The sequence below is a fragment of the Simochromis diagramma genome, unplaced genomic scaffold (assembly GCF_900408965.1).
Source record: "Simochromis diagramma unplaced genomic scaffold, fSimDia1.1 OVJJ01000603.1, whole genome shotgun sequence".
In the NCBI taxonomy this organism is placed as follows: domain Eukaryota; kingdom Metazoa; phylum Chordata; class Actinopteri; order Cichliformes; family Cichlidae; genus Simochromis; species Simochromis diagramma.
In genome coordinates, this window is record NW_024387414.1 from 12,127,072 (window position 1) to 12,152,892 (window position 25,821).

Consider the following 25,821-nt stretch of genomic DNA (forward strand, 5'->3'; position numbering starts at 1 on the left):
CCGAAGTCTCGTGTCCCGGACTTTCTCTGAAACCATTATAGTTTTTGTTTTGCTTTTTTCCGGTTTCTTTTTTTAATATCATAAAATACCTTCTGGAGTCTGGTCTCTGCACTGAGCAGATGTGCATTTATTTGCGTACTTATTTATTTATTTTTTAGCATTTTTCGAATCACCTTTAATTTCAGTGATCAGAAAGAGTGCAGGTTCAGCCGAAATTAAACTTTGCCACTTTTGCTGCTGCTGCAGAGACTGATTCTTTGTGTCGTCTCTCTCTACAGTTGTTCCACTCACGCTGTGCCAAAGATGTCCCGAAATTAAACTGAAGAAGGAAACGCATTTCAGTTGTGGTTATGTGTCCGTCTACGTACGCGTTTCCTTTTGCTCTGACACCTTTGAACCTCTGAATTTCGGTTCCCAGAACTACGTGAAAAATTGAAACAGTTCTTTGGCGCCATCTACTGAAACTTTAACGTGCTGCAGCTGGCGGTAGAGCTCACATCTAGAATTAGTTTTTTTAAAATCTGCTCTTAATTTGAAATAAGTCTAGATCCAACAGGTCGCCTATTTTTGGACTGTGGAGGAACCCACTTAGACATGGGGAGAACATGCAAACTGCACACAAAGGCCACAGACTAGATTCGATCCCATGACATGACAGCGTTACAGTGGCCGCAGGTTTGTCGGCTACACATCCGCAATGCGAATCTTCCACCATCTTTGTGATGTTCCACCATCACAAAGATGCTCTATTGGATTGAAATATGGGGATTAGGATTGTGGAGCTTTATGACACCAACACAGAAGGTCATCTTGACCTTATATGCACAATTGGAGTGAGTTGCTACCATCTGATTGGCTAATTAGATAATAACATTTATAGGCAGGTAAACAAGTGGACCTAACAAGATGGCCTCTTACTTTAAGTGATAATCCAAATGCCTCTAGGTGGGTTGATAGTAGCCTAAAATATGTTGAGAGGTTGAAATGCATCACTCATCAGCATTTTGAGAAAAAAAACAAAACAAAAAACCCCAAAACAAACACCAGGAGTAGAAGTTACTAGAAATCAGTTTTTTGCATTTGTCTCTAAATAAGAACTACTAACACAGATCATTGTCAACACTTTATTCTTTACAGTCTATACATAGATCTAAATTCAGGCAAGTCTCAAACTTGCTACAAAAAGAAATATCTCCTCTGCCACCAGAGGTTGCCCTAGCCTCTTTTGGGCCAGTATTGCACTCTGGGTGATGTAGGCGCAGTAAAGGTGAAAAACTAAGTGAGCTGTCAGAGGGCCTGCCACAGGAAAAACTCATGCAGCTTTACACAGTACTCTGATAGGAATTAAAGCATGCTACAGACAGACATAAATATTCTGGAGACAAGAACAAAAGACATACAGTAGCTAATTATAAACAACTTTAGGAAACGCATGTTCATTTGACAACAAAATCTTAGTTTTTGTAAAGAAATGACATTAATAAAAATATAATTATTTTATGTGCTACTCTGTTAAAGACACTCAGTTCTTCAAGTCTGACTGAAGCAAAAAGAAATCTGTAGTGCTTGGAAAAAGTCTAAATAGGATGACAGTATGTTGTACATAAGTGTTTTTTGTTTTTTTTTTATAGAAAACAGAAGTTGTGCATTAGTTGCTCCTCTTGCACAGCTGTGTATAAACTAGTAGTCCCTGAAGCTCAAAGTTATGTCAAATTAATTCATGACAGTTTACAAGTACAAGTGTACAGTTATACTCTCTTTCAGTAGTCTAAGTCACACTTTATGGCTTTTTCTCTTTTCAGTGTTACAAATACACTGCTGCAGGCCACCAGATAATAAACAAAAGCCTACGCATGCACGCAGCTGTGCTTGCACAGAGCGAACACACAGGAAATCCCACACTGCTGCAAAGTGAAAATTTAGAAATATACATAAATGACTGTGTGTAGAAGTTGGTTGTTTTTGTATTTGTTTGGTTTTTTACAGCCTCAAGCATTCCAGGATGAACATCTGTACAGTTTTATGGGGAACACATGCAGTGTGCATTTAAATAATCATCCACATTTAGGTTTGTAGAGACACTGATATGATCTGTCCACACTCCTTACTCTCTCTTCTCCACAACCAGCTATTACAGTTGGTGCAAACACATAGAAATGCTATACATGACATCCACAAAGTGACATGAACCTGAAAATCTGAGCGCAAGTAGATGCTCAAATTCCAACAGCAGCTTCAGGAGTGCCAGGACCAGTAGTGTCAGGTGTGAAAAGCAGATCGTGGAAAAATGAGAGGAGCAATAGCTGTTTGACAGTATCGGAATAACCGGAGGTTGAAGAGGTGTTTGCAGGAGAGTGCTCCTTGGTGGGATGCTAAATTGAGCGAGGTGGAAGGAGATGGAGGGCTAGTGGTCAGTTACAGAAGGCCAAGTGGACCTGCTGCCCATAGAAGGGGTGGTTGGAGCGCTCGGCTACAGCCCGCCTGGCGATCTCCTCACTGGGGAAGGTGATCAAGGCCTCGCCGCTGCATTGCCCACTGAAGTTATACAAGATGAGAACGGCGTCTGGCTGAAGCTGCAGGGGGAAAATAAAAAAAGTGATGAAGTCAGTAAGTGTATTTTTAATGTAACTGGAGCATGAAAACACCAGGGGGAGCCCACAAAGCAGAGGAGGAATAATGCACTGGGAAAAGACCATCTCATCAAACCGGTCCAGTCAGAAAGCAACCAAAAGTTTGAAGAGAGAAGCAGAGCACATGCTGTTCTCAGAGACCTGAAACCCACAAGGCAGGTTTAGATGCAACACAATCATTGGTTAGTTTGCATGCATTCGGATCCTGCACCAAAATCCGCTCAATGCAACAAAAGAGCTTGCATTCCTTCAGGCATGCAGGTATGTATCAATCCACTGATCACAACAGCAGTGACAGCAGCAACAATCCATGAAGCCTTTTATCAATCACATGTCACAGCATTACAAAGGGAGACAGTCATAACATTTTCTTTTGTGAATACAGCCAAAAGTAATGATTGACATCATGAAATAGGCTGGATCACTTGACAGTGCAGAATCATGATCAGCTCCTACTGCAATTTATACATCAGTGATTCAAAGTCTAAATACTGTCTTGGAAGTACTTGTTGACAATTTTAAAGCTAGTAGCCATTTGTATCTGATGTCGTGCGACGGCCAAAACATAAAGATGTTAGTCAAGTCTAGGACATGCACTCTCCCTCCACTCCGCTTCTCTAGTCCGGAGGCTCTTCTTACCTTGGGGCGAGTCCCTAAAGACAGAGCCATTCTTTGGGCTGAATCAGACTCCTGGCCTGTTCGCTCATCTGAACCATGCCGCTGTACTCGTCAGGGGCGTACTACAGATACAGCATAATGACGGACACACAGTCAGGGTGGGAGCCCTCCACATTGTTTCACACATGGCAGTACACAGTTTTGGGAAAAATATGTTACATGTTATTTGAAGGAGGAAAAACAAAACACACACACACACACACCTGAGTAGGTGTCATTTTAACTACAGAGTGTTTAGTGAGGGGAGTGTGTGGTAAAGGATACCAGTGTTGGTATGGGAATAGTTTTCTCACCCAGGACCAGTGTGAGAGTAGCTATTGTAGCCAGAAAAACACACTCCAACAGGGATACAATTGCAATGGTTCAGCCAACAGTCAGACACACACACACGCACACACACGCACACACCTCTGCTACTTCCAACAATCTTGAGTGTGCAACTCAAAACAAGTTTATTTTTCTGAACCTGATATTTGCACAGATTTATAAAACACATGAACCATGAAAACCAAAAGCAGACCGCAGATTTTTGCCCCAACAACAACAACAGCAGCAACAACAACCACCCTATGACACTTCAGACCCCACCCCTCTCCCTCCCCATCTTGGGAAATGTCTGATGCCACACCTATCAGTGTTCATACCTGCTTCAGGGGACTCCACCTAACTTGGACTGGCGGCATTAGACACGGGAAGCAAACAGGAGGGGGAAGAGCACAAGTGCACACATGTCCCTTTAATTGAGTAGTACTATAGTGTAATTTTGCAATAAAAACACAGAAGTAAATGTGCCGAGTGGTTCAACAGTTAGAAACTTTCATGTGGCACTCCCCCACTGTGGGAAGAGTAACTACCAAATTATTGCAAGAAACTGACAACAATTATCCTGTCACTATTCAAGGCGTTATCTCAAAAGCTTGATACATCCAAATACAAGACAGAAAGCTTTTCAAGTATATGGCTCCACATTTCCTGTGAATTAAAACATGCTTTCATTTCAGAGTTCCATGTACTGACCTGGTATCCCTGGAAAAAGCTGAGGATGTCCTTGACTCCAGTATTGTAGGGCAGACCCTGCATCCTGACCAGGGCACCATGCTGGGGTAATACAGGAGAGGCGGCAGCTGCAGCATGGTGGGGCTGAGCTGCAACTGCTGCTGCCACTGCGGGTGAAGCTGCAAAGTAGCCAACTGTGGAGGGAGACACTGGAGGGCTGGAGAGCAAATGGGAATAAGTGGAAAAGCAAAGTTATGATGAATACTAAAATTGCCACCTCACAGTTGTATTCTTCTGCCAGCCTGTGATGCTGCAGTTTAACCTTTGACCTTTATCAGTTTGCCTCATTCGACATGTGCTTTAGATAACAATGTACTTACCTGGGGTAATAGGCAGTGTAGTTCATGTTCATGTTCATATAAAGATGTGGCTGAGGGGGGTAGTACGCCAGAGTGTGAGCAGGGCTGTGTGCGGTGGTCTGAGGAGGTCTGGGAGCCGCAAGTAGGGGAGGCTGGTAGAGGGCAGCTTCAGAGAGAATGGCAGGTGGAGTGGGGAATGCAGCATAGGCAGTGGGGGGAGACAGACCTACAGAAAGAGACAGAGGTATGCATGTGTAAGGTGTGTGTACAGTCCGCCACAAGTAAAGTGCTGTGAAGTATATGAATCAACTGAGCATGCTGCACGACTGTCTCTGGATAAACTGCAGAAGCTGTCATAAACATGTCACAACACATTCCTACGGTTGACAAACTTAGGACTGCAAAATTGTGTTAGATGTCAGCGTTCAAACGGCTCTGAAAGGTAAAATAAATCAGACTAAGAAACAAATGTAGAGCAGCTGCTGCACACAAAAAGGAAACAATGGCCTTTTTGAGTAGAGCATTTCACATACTGCACCTTTAAGGTAGTCAAACATGTAGGGATGCATTGATTATAACCCAACTATAAAACTAAAAACTAAAACTATAACTATAAAAATAAGATCTAGGCCAGAAAAAACGACTTGAAAGCCCCCTATAGACCCATCAGAATTTATTTACGTAGCTCGCAGTGTCCTTCATGGTGCAGTGTAAACACGCACAAATGACGGCACAGATCTATTTACAGACAAACAGCCACTACGTGTGCGAAGCTGTGGGCAGTTCCAGTGTTAGTCAGGCAACATGGTACCAGCACTGCTGATCTTCTGGCAGCATTTTTGGGGTCAGTTTGAGTAAAATTATGTTCAAAAAGATATTACCCCAATTCTTAATTCTAGTTAAGATATAGGCGAAAAAGCAAAACAACCTTTATTAAGTAGGTATTTAGCAAATTTAACACAAAGTGTCAACATTTGATAATTAAAAAAAACAAAACAAAATAACCTCTAGTAGCAGCTACATTATATCAGTGAATTCCAGCATGGCACCGTGATGGGATGCTACCTGTGCAACAAGTCCAGCTGGGAAATTTCAACACTACTAAATATTCCAAAGTCAACTGTTAAAGTGGAAGTGACTGGGAACGACAGCCACTGAGCCAAGAAAACGGTAGGCCATGTAAAATCAAAGACTGGGGTCAGCGGATGGTGAGGCTCATAGTGAGCAGAGGTCACCAACTTTCTGCAGTGTCAGTCGCTACCTCCAATCGTCATGTGGCCAGCAGAAGTGTAGTGTGTAGAGAGCTTCGTGGAACGGGTTTCCAAAGACAAGGAGCTACATCCATCATTACATTACCAAACACAATGTAAAGTGTCAGATGCAGTGTTGTAAAGCACTGGGTTCTGGTGTTGTCTGTGCAGATGCTTGCAAAGAACTGTTGTTGTATATAAGCGTGTGTTCCAATAACTTAAGAACCTTTGTAATGCAAGTAGCAGCATAACTGTAACTGTAATGTGAGTTAGGGCTGGATTATATCATACCGTTCACGGTAATACCGGTGTAATTTTGGGCAACGATAGGAAAATGAAATATCGCGATAGAATATGGGTAAAACGCGCATGCGTAGTGCCTTTGTTTACATACGCACATGGCGGTGGCGCAGAATGAGAAGAGCGAAAGCGGATCGTTAAATGAAACAGATGAACCAGAACTGGTTTGTAAAAATGCTGCAACTTCAGTGGTGTGGAACTGGTTTAGCTTTCGTCCGTCAGATACACAACAAAGCACTATTTTTGGTAGAGCATGCTAGCGGGCTGTCGTTATTACAGTGTTGTTTGTAAAATACGGCACACTTAAAATCAATCCTTTGATTTTTCTGAAAATCGACAGTGCCCCTTATAATCCCGTGTGCCTTATTTATGAATTCTGGTTGTGTTTACTGACCTCGAAACGATTTTATGTGGTACACGGCGCTCGAAGATCAGTCAAATGTTTCAGTACAACTTTGCTAAGCTACGAAGCCCACCGCTTGATGGATTGTCGGAGCATTACGGCTACCATAGTCAGGAGCCTCGCGGAGTGATACGTACTGTGCTTCAACATAATATTACCGTATTGTGTGTGTGCGTGTGTGTGTGTTTATAACCTCTTTTTAGGTTTTGTGGATATTATACATGGTTATGCTGAGGATATGTCGGCCAATTTCCACTGGAAATGCCACTGTCAGCAAGGAATTTGCATTTGCGCTGTTAAATTTTTATATAACTTTAATGCACATAAAAAACAGCTGCTTGTTTAAGTGAAAATACATTATTAGTGCAAAAAACCCTATCAAAGTTGTGGAGTTGTAAAGCATTTTGTCTAGTGTCAATTATATCGTCAGTTACATCGTTATCGCAAATTTTCAAATGTATACCGTGATAAATATTTTTGGTCACATCGCCCTGCTCTAATGTGAGTGTTGAATTTAGTGCAGTGCCTTACTGAAAAATGTAAGGTGATTACAGTGAAGACTTGCTTTGGAACGAACTACACCCAACACTGTCGAAGACCCCGCATGAATGACCTGTGATTGACAAGTTGTTAGCCATACTCTGAATGTCCTCATTTATGGCTAATAATGTCTATAATTTTCAAAATGAACCTTGTGGTTTATGACCTGAAACTAGCAACAGAGTCTATAAAGGAATCAGGAAAGTGTGCAGCAAAGGAAATGAGCTCCGTTTATCCATAGACTTCTATACAACCGGGCACCTTTTTGCAATCAGAGCACTCCGCCTATGCTGCCCATTAAAAAGAATGCAGATTTAAGGCGCTTGCACACTGGCCTCACCTTTCATTTGAATATGACCTATGGCTTTGTTTTGTTTACAGACGTCAAGAGTCTGATTGAACACAAATACAGGCACCTTTTCACTAACCACTATTTAACATGCTCACCACTAAACAAAGTACAGCTGAAGCTAAGATGTTGATAAAGTGTGACTTAAAGATGATGAAATTCTGTGTTATTGGGGGGGAAAAAAAGAAATTCAGTGTTATTACAGCTCATTCTTAGGGAGACTTTAATCCTTGTACAAGACTGGCCTTTCTATTCAGTGTTGGCATGTTTTAATCTGGTGGAGAAGTGCTGGAACCAGAAAAGATTAAGCAGAATTTCCAACACGGTAGCATGGTTTTCAGATATTATTATTATTATTATTATTATTATTATTATTATTATTATTATCATCATCATCATCATCAATCAAATGTTACTGCAACTCTTGCTTATGTGGACCTTATTTGGCGTTTCTGACTTACAGGGAAGCTTGCAGGGGGGTGGGGAGAGGCCGCTGCGGTTCAGAGTTCCTCCCATCAGGACAATGCTCATTTCCTCTGTGGAGCACTGGAAGACCTCCACATACCGGTCCTTCATTGTTTTTTTATGGCACTTTTGGGCTACCATAAATGCCTTGTCAGGTGACTTCATCTGGATGAAGGCATCACCAGAGGGCCGTCCCTGCACAGACAGGGGTAGAAATCCAATTAACAAATGACTGAATGAATGTGTGTTTGTGTGAAGTGTAAGTAAATCTGTGGGGAAAATAATTTTAACAGTACATTGAGCTGTTCTGGACTTGCAAATATTGCCCCTCCCAATTTTTTATTTATTTATTTTTTTTACTTTGTTTTATTTTGGTAACATTTACAAAACTTTTTCTCATTTTTAGAGATTTACGATGAAGATGTAAGTGAAAATGCTGTATGGCTGTTATTTTTAAAGACAGTATTAAGATATAGAGCTTTAATATTACAAGTACGCCTGGGCCCATGACTTTCCAATAGGCTGACCTGTTGGTTGAGGACCATGTGGACTCCGTGGGGTTTGATGTCAACAGTGTGCTCTCCCATGAACTCCAGGATATCTTCAATGCCAGCAGTGTAGGGCAGACCACGGAGGCGTACGCAGTCGCGAGTGCTGCTGGCTGCTGGAAGGAACGGAGGTGTTGTGAGGACTGGGACAGGCATGATTGGCGAAGGGGGCAGTGTGGAGATCAGAGGTGTGGACATGTAGCGGTTCAGAACCTGGAAAGCACAGACACATACAAAATAAATAAATAAATAAATAAATAAATAAATAAATGAATGAATCTTGACTGCATATGCAAGAAGCATTAAAAAAAAAAGTACAACAAATACATAAACAGTAACCGAGTGTCATGGTGACTAAAAAAAAAAAAATATATATATATATATATATACATACACACACACACATTGCACAAATGATTTTGTCATCTATAGTATTGCACAAACTCCAGTATTGTCTGATTTATTAATACCTCGCACTCTGGATACTATGTTTTCTCACTTCTCTATGTTGCCATAACACCATTTATTTGGAAACCCGAGGAAACAGCTGCTGTGGACCTCAGGCCATGGTGACTGTCATCACTTTCTCGCACACTTGCACAAAAACGACTTTCTTGGGCTATTCTGAGAGCACTAAAGAATCAATTGAAAGTGTATTACACAACACAAACCCATCTAATAAGTATCTTGCACGGGAAACTTTCTTCTTCTTTTTTTTTTTTGGAATAACACATGTTGTTTTTCTTGCATTACAACGAGAATCTAAGCGCAAACAGTTATATGTTGTCTTTTTGTTACATCAAAAACTACAGCTAGAAAAATTTTCAGGCCACACAACTGGAAGAATGTACCTGTTGCACCTCTGCTGCAGTGCTCCGAAACAGCTCGATATAACGCTTCCCGAGGATCTGTTTGTGTTTCTTCAGCGCATTCTGGGCATACTCTTCACAGGAAAAGAGCACAAAGGCGTCACCAGTGGGTCGCCCATCTGGGTACTTAACAAACAGCAGACCCTCGGTGCCATCTGTAACTGGGCTCTCAGGACCAAGGAAGGCCAACACGTCCTGTGGTGTGGCAGTGAATGGTAATCCCCGCATACGGATAATCACTTGATTCTCCTTGGACAGGAACTGGGCCACCTCATTAGATGTACCTAGAGTCACAGAGGACAGAAAGGATAAAGCTCGCTACACCATAGGGCCTCCAAAAATCACTTTGTAATTCTCAAAAAGTCCTATTCACTCTCTGCTGACTAAGTTACTTTTAACAGCCACCCTGAAAGTAAATCTTGTTATATGGAGTATTTGCATTTGTCATAGTTGATCAGTCCACAAGTTAGGAACAACAAAGCTGAGTCATAAATCAGGCTTTTGACTCAGTAACAATGCAACCAAGGGACAGGAAGTGTGACTGTGATTCTTCTGGTTGTATAGATCCATATACATGTCAAACCCTATGGAATCAGGGTTTGACATGTAAACCTTTGGGGCAAGCTTGGCTAAGAGAAATGAAGCTGAAAGAAATGCTAGAAATGCCTGTATTTTGCAGCCATGTATAATTTGTAAAGTGACTTCTAAAGAAACTTAAGCTGTCACATTTTATTGTAAGAGGGATATGAATGTGCGTCTTAAATTTTATGGTTACCCATTTAATGTTGAGAATTTAAATCTAATTCAAAACTGGAGAAAACAGCAAATATTAAGGAACAACTCTTAAGCTGCTTGAAATTGTGATACTGGTTAATAAAAGATCATTCAAGATAAACAGATGAGGTTACAATTACATACTTCTTATTAAATGAAGTTAATTGTTGAGGAGGCTGCCCAGCCTGACATTTGTGACCAGCGTTGCCCACGGGCACATTTAACTTAACCAAGTTAAATTTTTCTCTTTGGTTTACAGTTTCTGTAAATTGTGTCCCTCATTTGGTGTGCTTCCAGGCAAGATCAGTTTGGGTGTGAGACAAAAACAGCAAAAAGAGGCTATATTTACTTGGATCAGCCTTTAAAGAGAAGGTTTACAGACACAAATGGTCTTGTTCCACCACAAAGTCAATTATAAAATTTGCAAATAATTCCTTCTGGCATAATGGATAATGTATGTTTAATTGCATTATGCATTACATTATAACAATAAGATTTATAAAATGCACAGTAACAAATGCAGAAAGTACAAAAGTACATAGAAAAAAAAGAAACTTCACAACTAATCAGATCAAGAATTTAAATGACTCCTCTCCAGATATTAATTTTATATGATATGTGGTCAGGTTAATATAATTTTTGGTTCAATGGCTTTAATATTTCTTCTTTATTGACCCTGTTTCTTCTACCTTTACTCAGTAAACTCAGATCGACAGCCTAAAGGTATTTTTGCAGAGGATGGAAAAATGTTAGATCTTTCAATTTCAAGCTTTACATCCAAAACAATGAAACAATTTAATCTACACATCTGTTTACTGCTTTCATTTATCATGCATTGTGTCTGCTTCTCCACTGTTTGCTTAAAGTTCACTGTGCTATCGATATGTATTGATTCTTAACCCACTGACTAAAGTCCAGGGTCTAACAAGCAGCCAGTGTAAGTTCTCTGCTGCAAGCGGCTGTGCTTCTTTTGACTGCTATCTCTACCCTTGTGTTACTACTGGCTTCCTCTCAGGCCCCGGGGCCATGCCTTTGTCTCTTCACACCCCTTTTGTGTTAGCACAGAGTTGGTCCTTTTACTGGGCGACAGCCCTCTTTCCCTCAGGGGGAATGGAGCCGGAGGCTAAACTGAACAGAACAGGTGAACTGCTGTTAGCCCAGAATAAAATTTCTTTCCAAGTGGCCTCAGAGGGGTTGGCCTAGGGAAGGGGAGATTAGTAAGGGATGGGGGCTGTGGGGGATACACCTCACAAAGCGCCTTTCATTAGTCTGAGATAAGGGAGCCACTGGGATGAGGCAAACACACAGGTAACAGGAGAGTTAGAGCACAGAGGAGATCCCTTCTTTTAAGAGAGCAAAGTGGTGAACTTTTACAGATGCGAGAGGGTGTTTTTTTTTTTTTTTTCTTCCTTTTTTCAAAAGTGCAGGAAAGCCATGAAACAAAATGCTACCTCACACTGAGAAAGTCTTTCAGTATGACCATGTAATCATGGTCAGGTGAGAGGAGAAAAAGAAAGAGAAAAAACCCTGAAATCTGACCTCCAGCAATCTTGACGAATTCCTCTCCTGTGGCCTTGTAGACCTGAAAAACACGAGATGAAAACTTAATATGAATATGTGACTACGATTTCAGGCAAAAATCAAATAGGCACGTCAAACACCCAACTTTTAAGCAAGGAAAGAAGAAAAATCACGTCACAAAACTCCTTCATAAAACTGATGGTATTAATTTGATTAAATCTCACATTCAGCTTGACTTCTTAATGACATCAAAAGAGGACTCTAAGCAGATTATTATTATTATTTTTAAATTCCCCCCCAAAAAACTACACCATGGAGCCACAATTGAACTGAGAGAACCTCACCTCAATGTAGCGGCTGCCCATGTGGTGTTTGTGGCGCTCCAATGCCAGGTCTCGGTGTTCAGAGTTGATGAAGCGAACTAAGGCCTCGCCATTCCTCCTGCCCTGAGCATTAAGACACAGCGCCACACCACCCCTGAAACACAAGGGCACCGATAAATGAATGCAAGGGACAATTACCTATATCTGCTGGGTTCTCAAACAAAATCTTCTCCATCTTAAATTTCTACCACGGTGACTGTCTTTTCATGTCATCGCCATCAAAAACTCTAACAAAGCCTGACAAAGTCATTAATTCAGCAAAACTAGCATTTTGTAATCTGGCAGTTAATATAACATCTGTTATGCCTCCAGTCTTTTAGCTCTGTGTGAACAGATTGGCTGCTGCCAGTATATTGTGAAGGCATAGCATGTCAGACTCTCAGACAGAAAAAGCATAATAACAGAAATATTTCTAGAAATCATTTTAACAGTGTAGCAGTGGATGTTAAAAAGATGACTAGGAAAGATTAGGCTGTACTTGGACACAGCAATTGTTTCAACAAGGTCAGGTTTCCATTGGGCTTTAATAGCATTTCATAATCTGGAAAGTACTTTAAAAGGAAAGAGTAACAGAATAAAGTTCCCCTAACTGCAAACGTTGACAAATTCTGTGACTAACATGTTAAAGGCTCAAAAGACATTTTGATAGATGAGCACAAAATCCAACGTACTTGGCGATGTTGAGGCCTTTAAAGAAGCGAGCAATGTCTTGGTCTGAGGACTGCCATGGAAGCCCTCGTGCTCTGATCACAGCCTCACTGTCCACCGGCTCAGTCTTACTGCTGCACCAAACACCATGTGGGGAAAATTTAAATAAATAAAACTATTAATAGTTTATATATATATATATATATATATATATATATATATATATATATATATATATATATATATATATATATATATATATATATATATATATATATATATATATATAATATAATGTGTGCAGAATATTCAAAGCCTTGTTGGAAATGACTGGGATTTAGGGAAAACAAACAGAAAAACCTTGATTCTTGTTGCGTTTAAACAGATCGAGTAGACAAGAGGCCACTCAGAGTAAGTGCTAAACACAGTAACACACTCCCATGATTAAATGTCAGAAGGTTGTCGAGGTGAGAGGCTTTTGGTTTTCTGAGAACAGCAGGATTTGGTGCTCTGCTATAAGATATCCTGGTAAGCACTTGATGGCAAAGTTGGACAGGTTTAATAACACACTTGTGGTTTCCTTGTTGCTGTAATCAATGCTAAGAGCCGGAGAGGTCTGAGACCCGAATGTGGTCGAGGGGGGTTGTCAGACTAAACAGCACTGCCTGGCTGCAGGTGTGGCAAGAAACTACATAGAGATGGACTGAGATAATATTTGTGTTGAAGGTCGATACATACCATGTGCCTGAGTCAAACTTGTAGTTCACTGTTTCAACACAGGAGAATTTGTGATCTAAAAAAAGCAAAAGCAAAACAGCATTATATTATGGGATGTGTTTTTGGCTTACGCACGTCCAATGCTCCCTCTCATGTAGAGAGGAGCACAACACAAACTTGTAATACCCAGAAACACACTTGGCTGTGATAACAGTGATAGAGTCGGAGCGCTCTGGCTCATTGTTACATATGTTGCCTCACTTTACTTGTATGTACAAAACTTTTGACAAACAAGTGCTACTTTGTAACACGCATTTTGACAGTGGGTTACAATAAAAAAAATAAATAAAAAAAAAAAAAAAAAAATAGTAGTACTTGTTCCTTAAATAGAAATAATATAATCAAGGCACGGTTTAATCATTAACCAACTATCACAGTCACTCTTTTACTTTCTTCCCCATGTGTGGTGTATGTTTAGTAGTTGGGATAATTCAAAGAAAAGAACAGAGGCTCACTCGTCATAACATCTTTAGCTCAGATGACGCGATTATTTCTGCATTTAAAGTTATTTTTCTTCAGTCAGTATGGCCATTTTTATTTTTTGAACATGTGATCGTATGAATATGAACCTGTATGTTCACGTGGATAAAATCAGTAACCATGTGAAGAAAAAAAAAAGTATGTTAAAACCTTAACTGCAGCATTCTCCTTTGACTATTTAGCTAGTGTGTAATTTCAGTGTTAGAAATTAAATGACAAAATTCCACTATGTACATTAACATGGTTAAATGTTTGTTGTATAAACATGAGGGCTTCCAGTTTCCATATTCTTCCTGTTGTGGGCTAATGCAAAGACACAGTTCTGATTATATCAAAGGTAGTCATAGTGTGTTAACACAAAGTACGGTCTCCTTGATCACTTCACTGCTCTCCCTATCGGTCAGTTTGTCTTCTTTCTGTGCCTAATTTAGTTTCAGCTACTAGGTATTAAGCATCTTGTTCAGTGTGAGGTTACTTGAGATAGAAGGCCTGTCATTACTTACTGTGGGGCTCAGCCAGTATGCAGAGCGTCAGCTGCACCATGCTCCTCACCTCCCTCACCCCTATCGACTCCTCTGACACAGCAGGGAGACCAACATCTGCACACAGAGTTAAGGCCGCATCCCAGTTTTTATTCTGACTACATGTTGATATTTTACTACCTTTTACTTGCTAAACTATTATATAGTATTTCAGAAAAATATAAACACTCTGTTATTACGACTGTTATTTTTCAGGATTGTTTAGGATTATAAAATGTCCTATTTCAGTGGACATGGTAAATGATAAATGGCCTGTATTTGTATAGCGCTTTACTTAGTCCCTAAGGACCCCAAAGCGCTTTACACTACATTCATTAACCCATTCACACACACACAGTCTTGGTGATGGCAAGCTACATTGTAGCCACAGCTGCCCTGGGGCGCACTGATAGAGACGAGGCTGCCGGACACTGGCGCCACGGGGCCCTCTGACCACCACCAGTAGGCAACGGGTGAAGTGTCTTGCCCAAGGACACAACGACTGAGACTGTCCGAGCCAGGGCTCGAATCGGCAACCTTCCGATTGCAAGACGAACTGCCAACTCTTGAGCCACGACAGGCTAGCAAAGGATACATTCCAACATTGAGGTGAGTGTGAGCTTCTGCGCAGGGCCAGCATTTGGGCAGCATTTGTGAAACTCCTTTCTCACATCCACAAATGAAAAGAAACATTCAGGTAGGACCAGATTCTGGATAGGAACAAACAAAAAGAAAGTTACTTAGTGCAGCAAAATGAGGGTTTGGAAATCTGATATGGAAACTGGATACAGCAGGATGCTAATAAACAAGCAGCTGAAGAGGAGAGAATTTGGATGGAGAGGGTATGTGCACACTAGCATCACACTGTGCTACTGAATAGGAGGTAAATGTAAGTCAAATGGCTATAATTAGTTAGGTATGCACTGATTTCGTATTACCAATTTATTACAAACTATAATAAAACTGAACTGAAGTAATCAAAGGGAAAAATCTAGTTTGTTTATTGTTGTGGAAATATGGGTAGAGCAAAATTATTTTTTATATATATAAAATAATAAAACAAACAAACATATGAAACATTGATTCTACAAAGCCAGTATTTTCTACTATTGAGTCATGATTCATAAGACTTGTTTCAAATATTTAAAAAAATACTGGAAATATTTCTAAAATCCTATATTTTTATATTTTACTCTCTATGTGTCTCCAGTTTATGGAACAATGGAGTGAAATAATCACCTTTTTGGAAGCTTCTGGGTGGAGGGCCTGACGAATGACAAGGGGACTGTCCACACAAAGTGTGTATGTGGTCCTGCCAAGGCATTTTACTTCTGATGACACTGACTGCTGGAACTGCACAGATACAGAGAGAGGAAGGAGAAAGGCCACTTTAAGACTGACTGGAGTATTTTTATCCTTCACAAAAAAAAAAAAAAAAAAAAAGCAGAACTGTGATTGAAATGGCACCATATTTAAATTGCCTAAAAGTATATTTTAAAGAGCAAGAGAGAAGAAAAGCTAATGGGAAGTAATCCAAAATAAAGTGGGACTTATAATCACTCCGCTTGCGTCACCTACGGTGTACAAATGAGAATCTGTTAGTGTACTTGAGATCTAAAGACAGAAAAGTGAAGGTGGTGTTGTGTTTGACATTTGTCTCCTTCTCATTACAAGCGACACTCGTCTAACAGGTTTCAGTGTTTGCCCAGTGAGGGAGGGTGCAGACACAAGGGAGGAATTATTACAGCACTGATCACCAGCACCACAGTTTTCTCTTTGTACAGTAGCAGCCAGATGAGTTAAAATCCCAACCCATACAAGTCAAACCTGCTGGTCTCCACTTTGCATAAACACTGATGGCCTCGCCACCCAGTCCCAAATACCATCACCTCCCACATAGCCATGCTTATTTGTAACTACAACATTTATTGAGCCCCCTTCCTTGTATTTTGTCAACCTGTATTGGCAGCAGTTAACTGCCAATGAAGGATACCTCTTGTACAGAAAAACAAATCACTTGCATAATAGTTGCAATCAAATTTTCCATCACATTTTCATACCGTTTTGGCCACCATAGTATGAGAAAAACATTTAAATGTTTCAAACTTTCTTTGGCTTCCCACCATTTCATGCTGCTTCATAAAGCTGGGAGTTCACTTATTGTTGACACAGCATTTGATTTATAGCAAGCTGCTGTTGGTAGCATTAGGCTTCTTAAAGTTAGGATACTTGTGGAAAATAATTTGGAAAGAAAACTTGAGAAAAATAAACTTCTTCCTTACTAATTTGTCCTCTCTAAAAGCAGTTTGTGGCTTTGCAGCTTGCAAAATAGGTACAATGTCAACATAATGTCAAGTTTTCTCAGGACCCCTGCTTTAACTCATGTGCAAACTTGACAAACAGACTCCAACCAACTTTCAGGGACCTGTAGCTCTAGATAATATCACCATAAGCAAAACAGAACACATATTGGAGAGTAGCATTAACAAATAAACAAGTAATTTCTTATCTTCTCAGTCAAGAAAACCCAGAACACTCAAAATCATCTTTGAACCATACCAGTTAGACCACCTGGATCTCAGTGACCGACTAGTTTCTGGTGGCCACTGGGTTTGTACGACAAACCTTTAGACAGTCAAGAGCACGTTGGGACCTGCTTCTTAAAAGTCAAGGAGAAATATGGGGGCTATTTGGCAGCATCTACTAACAAGGAAAGAAATGCTTCGGGGTTAGATTAGAGGGGTTTTAGGACAGATGGACAGAAACATGTAAGGGTTTTTAATAAATGAGTCATTGCAACATGAAACCACATGCTCAGCTATGAATGAAACAAATACACAACCTAATTAGCAAAAAAAAAAAAAAAATACACAAACAATTTACGTAACCATTCCCAGAGTTGTTTTAAAGATAGTGGTTTACAGGCGATATGCAAATCACATGAAAAGTAACTCTACTATTCATTGTTCATCAAGATGAAAAACCTCTTCAGTCAATGCATTAATCATTACACTCAAAATAGGCTGCAAATGCAAAAGGAAAAGACAGTTATGCAACTTAAATCCACGACCGCTGAACTCCCCCAAAGATGCAAAGCATCATTTTTGCAAGTTACTTTTTACTTCAGGTGTGTGTGAGTGATTCAGTTTATGTATACTTATTTAAAAAAAAAAAAAAAGATAAAGACAAAAAGTTATAGAGATCAGCTTAGTGCAATATGTATGGACTTAAAATTAGTTTCTATTTCATGTGTACAGCGATAACAGCACTAATATTTGCTCACAGCCATTCATGCAGCTCCACCTTTGCGTTTGTCTAAAGCCGGATTACTGAGAGAAAAGCTATAGAGGATGTAGAGACACACCCTCTCTTTCTCCACAGTGTCAAAATCCACGTTTAAAAAGAGCAAACATGAAGAACAGAAAATTAATCAAACAGTGATATCACAGACAAGAGCCAAACTCATAAAGTGACCACTGAAAAAGGGCCAGTGCTTCTAGATTAATCTGGTTTTATTTTTAATATTTAGCTAAAGTCTTTTTCTTCTCAGGACTGTTGGTGTTTATTCTGCCTGCAGCACGCTCCAGTTCTGAATTAACAACGCTGTTAATTCAGTGATCATTATTCCTCACTAGCAAACCTGTCAAAAATGGCTGTTCATTACCATCCTGATGTGATCACCCATATCACAGTTGCGGTTTGGTGATGCCCCTTTATAATCTGCAGATTTATCTTTGTTTGAATGAACCAAAAATATTTGTTTGAAGTTGCACACGTTATAGTTTTGCGATTTCTAATTGCTTTCATTTTTATTTTGTTTTGACTTTTTGTTTTTAATTTTAGCTCAGTTTCAGTTTCCAGAATGGCTTTGCTCATTTCTCTTGAGTTTTCATTTGCTCAGTCAAATGCTTGGTTTTAATTTAGTTTTTAATTTTAGAGTTCGCTTTTGATGACTCAGTCTTCTGAACATACAAAGTCTCAATGAATGACCTTCAAAGACCTTCTCAGGCTCTGAACGACTTTTTTAATTTTTCAGCTAAAATGTTTTTTCACAAGTAGTTTTTTAAAAGTAAAAGTTTACTTTTAGTTTAGTTTTGCACATTAATGGTGCAACTTTGCGTCTCACTCTCCTCTGAAAGCACTTTTCATGGATAAGTGGGAGGAAGTGGCCTTTGAACATAGTCCTATCAGAGTTTGCGCTCTACTGTAGCTGGACTGTTTGTATGTAGAGGTGAGGTAAGGTGGTGGTGACTGAAACAACCTCTGATAAGAGCGGCTGGGAGTGTCCGAGCAATATCTTTGGGAAACTTTCAACACGCTTACACCACCGAACATGTGACATGGTCTTCACACTGTTTGCAACTATAGGCCAAAAATCACAGGGGAAATGTTTTACAACAGTAAGCTAGTTTGCCCTCCTTCACAAGTGATCGCCCTACTATGAGCTCTACTAGCTACAAGAGCACAATTTGTTCGGCAGCTCGCTGGAAAATGAAGCCAAGGCAGTAGCGTCACACGAATTTGTGTAATTCCCCTAAATGGCCACTTAAGGCTTGCCCTGAAGGCAAATCAGTGTCTTTAACTTCTGTTAAAATGCCCAACTTTGCATTTTTTGTGTTCTATGTTCCAGGTATGTGTTTTTCCTCCTTTTGTTGTTTCTTACAGGTGCAGCAGCTGGAAACACATTGTGCTTTTCTATTTGTGCTGCATCGTTTTATTATATTTTCTTCCCCCTGTCAGCTTAGACTTTGTCATATTACACATAAAATAGAAAAACTGAAATAATACTTGAAATGAATAAATAAACAGATAAAGCCCAACTTTAAACATTTGATTTTAAACTTTATGGCCAGTTTCCCTTGAATTTTTATATACCTCACCTGTTTAATTTGTAAAATGGTTAAAACATTAATTATTAACAGCATGACCACTTGGTCTGAAAGGTAAATACTGTCAGTGACCGGCCTCACCTCAGCTAAATCGAGTCACAAAACTTGACTTCTTGACTCTGTTTGCGTGTTGTTGCCTTTTGGAACATTTTAATGCAATTTTTGCTGAAGTTAAGATGTCAAGTAGGCTTTGTGTGCGGTAAAGCCCGTCCTAGAAGTTTGCCTCTAGTATAGGTGGCTGAAATGTTAATATTTTAATAAAAATCTGTTACTTCACACAAATATAGTACCTATATTTGCAACATGTAATGCCTTGCTAATCAAGTTTGCTTGTATTGGCTGAACTTAGCTTTATATTGTCTTGTTCAAATATGGCCACCAACAAAAATTTAAGGGTTCAAAACCAGGCTTCCCAAATCAGTGCACGCCGTGAGGGCGCATAACATAATAAGAAGCATAAATTCTATTTGTTCTTGCACTGTGAAGACTGAAAACTCACTGTAGGATCTGCAGTGGATCCAAATATATTCAATATCTTCCTTCTGCAGTTGTTGTAATAAACAGTCTTCCTTTCACATACTAATTAACGGCATGTTTGATTTAGACACACCCAGCAGAAGTAACAGAGCTGTGATGATGAATTGGCATAACTATTTGTGTTAGCACAAATCTGTCATCTTTACAAGGCTTTTTGCTGAAATATTCAAATCCTGGTTGTGTGCGAGACTTTCGTGCGATTCATCATAAGAAGCATGTCACAACTTGGCTGCCTTTGTAAGTGAGAACCAAATGTTATTAACTTGGATTACTGGATACATTTCTGAAACAGGTGAAACATTTCTATATGCCGTGACTGCATACGAATGTGATATTTCAGCTTCACAGTAATGTAGATACAGTCTCACATCACATGACATTTTTCATAAACACGCTACACGTTGTGTTGCAAGCTGAACAAACCCACACCCTCACAGTCAGAAATAGCTTCGTTACAGCTAAATACAAATTTATTCTGAAAAACATGAGTGGCCTGCAGGTGTGATATGCAAACTATACTGTAAAAAGTGTTACAGCTACAGTGACCTACACATATTTTTGGACTATCGTGCTCCAAACAAACCTGTTCTGACAGCAGCCTGGTACATTTGTTTGGTATCAAAAAAAAAAAAAAAAGAAGGAAAAAAAAGACAAGTGTGACAAGTTTCTATACCCAGTGCACTTGCACTGCTGGAAACTGAAAGCTCACCAACCACATAGAGGTTAAAATAATTTTGCTGAGCTGCAAACATAGGGTTGAAAAATGCCTATATATGCTTATATCTAGTCTACACCTTGAAATAGAACGATGTACAGTATATCCTGTGGGGTTTTTTTTTTTTTTTTTTTTTTTTTAAACTGTGCTGCTTTTTGTATGCAATGGTAAAGCATCATGCAAAACATATCAGTCTGTTCTGTGTAGGAAAATTAACACACAGTGACTGATAGAAATAGAAGTTTTGACAGTGTTTTGCAGATTGCACCAAAATGTATGGGAGCAAAGTTTTAAACAGTCCCTGCTAATCTCTCCAGGCTTCTCTACCTTGATCAATCTTTCACAAAAGAAATGCAGCACATGTCCTTGGGTGCTCTGACCACACAGGTCAATACAATAAGCCCACCACTTTAAAAAAAAAGGAAAAGAAAACAAAAAGGCAACTGCTCGTTTCCCTCAATTCTTATAAGTTGGAGTAGGACATCACTTCTAAATTTTAAACATGAGCCAAACAGCTTCTAGACTGTATATCTGAAAAAATGTCAGTTTTCTTCTCTTCCCCCTATCAACAAGGGTAACACTTATCTCTGAGTGACGAGCAGAGAGAGAACGCAACCAGTGAGACAAAGGTATGAAAAGACCAAACTGATTGCTTGGGTTAATATTTGAAGGTTCAGCACACAATCTAAGCTGGAGTAGCTGAAGCTGAGGTCTTGGGCGACCTGAATGTACATCAGCATGTAAATGAAAACTGTGGAATGTTACACGCTGGGTATAATAATCCCAGGAGCGTCACTGCTTCAAAATTTCAGAAGGAATTAAATAAGCAATAAAAACAAGAACGCTAAAACCCAAACAGACCTGCAATCAGACCACAACAGCACAAACATTAACACCAACATATTGCTTCACCGTGATAATGAGAGGTTTTTAAAGTACTACTACTGGAGGGGCAGGAATACTGCATGCAGTGTAAATACACACTCCTTTCAAGGGTGGTTGGAAAAAACATGTTTGGCAACATAAGCACTTTTGCCAACATATACCTCCAGACAGTGGGGACCAAGGGAGGAAAAATTACATCTTGGTCATAAAGAAGTGTTGTAACCAGGTGCTAAAGATGAAGCCCACAACCTGAAAGCTTCCACCCTTCTGTCTGTGCTGCTGCCTAAAACAGAGGTGCGGTCCCAGGTAAACACTCTGCTTTCCAGATGTCTACAGCATACATGAGGCCAGGGCAAGACTAGACCTGCGACTCCTCCTCATCTCCAGACGCCTGAGGCTCTGCCCCATCATAGCTCTTGAGCTCCTGCAAGCCATCAGCAGAGTTTCACTGTCAGGGCTAAACCAATGACACATCTCAACCAGGTGGAACACCACTTTTAAAAAACAAAAAGATCATGTGGGAAATTTGACACTCTTACTCTAGCTTACAGCTTAATACCCAGTCAGGCTTGTCATATCGCATCACGCTCTAGGCAAAAACCTGCCAGAAGAAAGTTTTGTGGGTTTAATAAGCTTCTGGGTTTCCCACAAAATGAGCAGCTGCTGTGGTTTTCATACCCGTATGCATCACTTCAAGTTTCCCAATGCACCTGAAAAGACCGGTGAGACTAACCTGTTGCAGAACTTTGTCCAGTGGCTCAGCTTTGACGATGTCGTCCACAGTCAGCCCAGTCTCCTCTTTACACTGGTCTGTCAGCTCCAAGGTGTCCGGCTTGACAAAACATTTATGAAGCTTCCCGACCTGTGAAAGCATTTAGCGTTTCATGGCGTAGGAATACAGTTTGATGACAAAAAATATGCTAACTTATAGCAAATTAAAGGTCCCCCACATACAGGAAATGAATTGTTTAAAAACAAACAAAACAGAATTGACAATGCAGTCGCAAAAAAAAAAAAAAGCACTCAATTGTCAACAAAGCGTCGTTTACATCGAGAAGCTGACATATTAAACCAAAAAGGTGTGTTTGCCCTCCATTTTTGTCTGCTTTCTCTTTTTTCAAATTTGGTCGCACACCTGTTAAAAAGGTGCGCTAACGACGGGCAGTAGTAGCGTTAGCTAGCATAACAAGACAAGCGGGCTCCACACGGTTTCAGAGAGCACACCATGTTGATTTAAATGTCAGACTCTACAGGTAGACTCTATGCCACAAACACTCTGAATACATAAGAAACCGTACAACGAACGAAGGGGTCAGAAAGGTCCGTACCTTTTTCTCATGTAGATCCACAATTTGCCACACCAAGAGAATTATTTCCCTCTCATCCGAACCCAGTTTACCCCCATTTTCACCAGCTGTTGCCCCAAAGAACACCACCAGAGTATCACTGTGCGAAGCCATCAGGGACCACAAGGGTAAAAACTACAATTAAAGCAAAGATTAAAATAAAAAAAATAACACGAGGGTTCACCTTTTCCAAGTGATAAGAAGAGCGAACAAAAGAGCTGGAAACTCAATTGAGATAAACGGAGAGAGAAAGAAAAAAAGGGGGAGATTATTTTCAGAGGAGCCACGGAAGACTTTGCGGTCAGAGACTCTACCTGTTGCAGTACTTGAGTGTGTTCTATCCAGAGATACTGGTTTAACTGGTAAAGAAGGGTGGAAATCCGTGTTTCCTTCACACGAAAGCCATAACAAGCCCGAAGGTTTTTTTTTTTTTTTTTCTTCCTCGCCTTACTATTTTTTTTCACCGAGTTACCTGTATGGCTAGGCCTTTGCTCGAGCGGAGCCCCGGGGGCGTCTTCTATTGGCTGGTTCGCAAAGGTGAGGGCGGGACGCTGAGGTGAGTGTTGTGATCTCATTGGCTTATTGGTGCTGTTAAATCCGGAAGTATGTGGAAGTCAAAAGAGGGCGACGCTCCATGAGGCTTATGCGTACGCTGTGCAGACCACGCCGGGCAACCTGCAGCTGTCTCACGGTGATAGTGGAAAAGAAGTGAACAGAATCACACACGCACATAAAGGCACATTAAAGAGAAACTGAACTGCGGGACAAACTCTGTGCATTTCCATTAAAATTAGTTTTGTGCTACCTGAATTTGCAAAAAATATAATCTAAAAACAACCCCTTAATGTGCCAGGTGTTGGGCCATTTGGATCACATCTTGTCCAGACATTTGCTTTAACCCATGTCAAACTTGATCTCAAAAGTGACTAGGGTTAGTTAGGGACTTCTGCTCCAGCTGTAATTCGGTGGGCACAGTGACAGAAAATACTCCAGCCTGTTTATTCTCTAAAAAGGTGTTCAGACACTACATGTTTATGCCAGTGTGGAACTTTGATGCAACGAAAGTGTTTCTGCGCACAAATTCACACTTATCATTTCACTGTTTGCTTCCTTGTCTTCAGATAATGTTATTTCACTTCCAGAATGAAAACCTGTAAACATGGAGATCACAAGAAAAAAATCTATGTACAGAACAACATGCATTTGCCTCAGGCAAAAGAAAGATTTATTGCTTCTCTAGGCTTCTTAATTGTAATGTAGTTTTGGGTAAAGTAGTAAATGCAGGGATGAATAAAGGGCAAATGGAAAAATTAAGAACAAAACAAAAGGACACATCCTGGAACTTCTACCACAAGGAAGAACAGTGGAATTAGCACTGTACTTTACATTTCCAGCTTGTGATCCATATTCTTCCCTCTAAAATCCCACTGTATTGTTATACGCTGCATGTACCTGTCAATAGAAAGTATTTGTCGCCAGAAAATATGGTACTTCAAAATAGCAGTGAAGTTTTCACCAGTCTTTGGCCCAGTTCCCAGAAATCCAACGTTTTGTTGCTACTGACACTCCCTGTTCTGCCTGCTATGGGCCAACAAACTGCATTGAATGCAAGGCTTTTTGCCTTTTCATGTCCATTCACTCAAAATAAATCTCCCCTATCTCAAGAGTAATTCCTTGTGTCTCCTTTCTCATGTCGAATCACTATTTCCAGCCAAACCAGTCCGATTACTTAAGGGACACTCTGGAAAACGCTGAAATCTGAGACATATAATGATATTTCAACACAACAGCAAAGAACATTTATCCTCATTACATCATACTGAGGGCATGCTTATGCATGTAGACTGACTCGGAGAGTAAAGTCACAAGCTAACTCCTTTCAGCAGGTGTAACTGGTGAAAAAGTTGAGAAAGACAACATGTCACATTCACACTCCAAATATCCTCCTAAATAATGTGCTTTGGCATAACTTTTATCATAGGCTGTAAAGTGGGTGAGCTTCCAGAAAGCCAGCGCTAAAACCTTTGACACTTCTGTGTACATTTTTTGGAAGAGATTGGCGGCTCTGATGTACCAGGTGGCAAGTCTTGTCCTGTAAGGTAAGTATGACTTAAAAGAATAGCAAAAAAAACCCTGCTTGTTCATGCGGCTTTATTAGTATAAGCCAGGTTTTCTTGGAAAAACCTTCACACTACACAATATTATTATATAGCAGAGACTTAAAACCTAACTTAAATGTGGTAAGCATGCAGTAATATGCCTTATGAAAGGCAATGGGAACAGCAGGCACATACCACACTGTTGATGATGATATACAAGTTGCTTCCTCATTCTGTGAGAAAATGTCAAGCAAGTCAACTATGCTTACCAGTGTGAGCTCAGTTTTGTCACACCCTTTGAGCGTTGTAATTTTCCACTGTCATATTCAAAATAATTCTGACTTACTCATGCCCAAACAATTAAGTGAAATGTGAATGCTCTCACATCAGATCTTGTTCATCTCATATTTAAACAGACAGGAAAATTATTAGACTGGAATGGCAGTTCTTCCAGCTGTGTGGCTTAAAACAATGAAATCACATCTATAATTGAAGGTTTTTGTGGTGCGTTTGTACAATGACTTTGCCAAAATATGATGTTTTTACAAGCTAAGTGACTTAATTCACAGAATTCACTGTATATGGCTGAGATTAAGACTTGTGGGGGCTAAATCATGAATAAACTCTGCAGATGTGTATTTCTAAAGTGGAGAAAGAATGGAAAAGCTTGGTTCCTGTTCTCACAACAGATTCATATCATGAACACTGTAACTGAGCACTCAACGTGCTTTTATACAACTTGCCTCATTCACCCAATCATACAAGCACCTCATTCCTTTGCTTTTGCCTATGTAAGTCCTCTATATCTAACATTCACACACTTATGGATGCATCAGAAAGCATCCATCTGGAGAGCAAC

The 25,821-nt window shown here is 40.0% G+C and overlaps 1 protein-coding gene across 6 annotated transcripts; it reads right to left on the reverse strand.

The window, feature by feature from the left end:
• Positions 1-1,110: 1,110 nt before the first annotated feature.
• Positions 1,111-23,944, reverse strand: esrp2 (epithelial splicing regulatory protein 2). Of its 6 annotated transcripts, none has more exons than XM_040011984.1 (17): positions 23,178-23,538; positions 22,846-22,998; positions 22,251-22,379; positions 15,731-15,844; positions 15,087-15,201; positions 14,474-14,569; positions 13,452-13,506; positions 12,737-12,847; positions 12,027-12,159; positions 11,701-11,743; positions 9,370-9,671; positions 8,498-8,731; positions 7,967-8,165; positions 4,685-4,889; positions 4,326-4,521; positions 3,270-3,370; positions 2,459-2,573 (listed from the first exon to the last, which is right to left on the reverse strand). In XM_040011984.1, the coding sequence occupies exons 1-16, from the start codon at positions 23,436-23,438 to the stop codon at positions 3,284-3,286; spliced, it is 2,433 nt and encodes an 810-aa protein (XP_039867918.1). In that variant the 5' UTR covers positions 23,439-23,538; the 3' UTR covers positions 2,459-2,573; positions 3,270-3,283. The 6 variants fall into 6 exon arrangements, with proteins under 6 accessions (XP_039867917.1, XP_039867916.1, XP_039867920.1 ...); XM_040011985.1 differs by lacking the exon at positions 2,459-2,573 and adding an exon at positions 3,953-3,981 and having other exon boundaries at positions 23,178-23,542; XM_040011983.1 differs by lacking the exon at positions 3,270-3,370 and having other exon boundaries at positions 1,111-2,573; positions 12,737-12,844; positions 23,178-23,559.
• Positions 23,945-25,821: the final 1,877 nt, after the last annotated feature.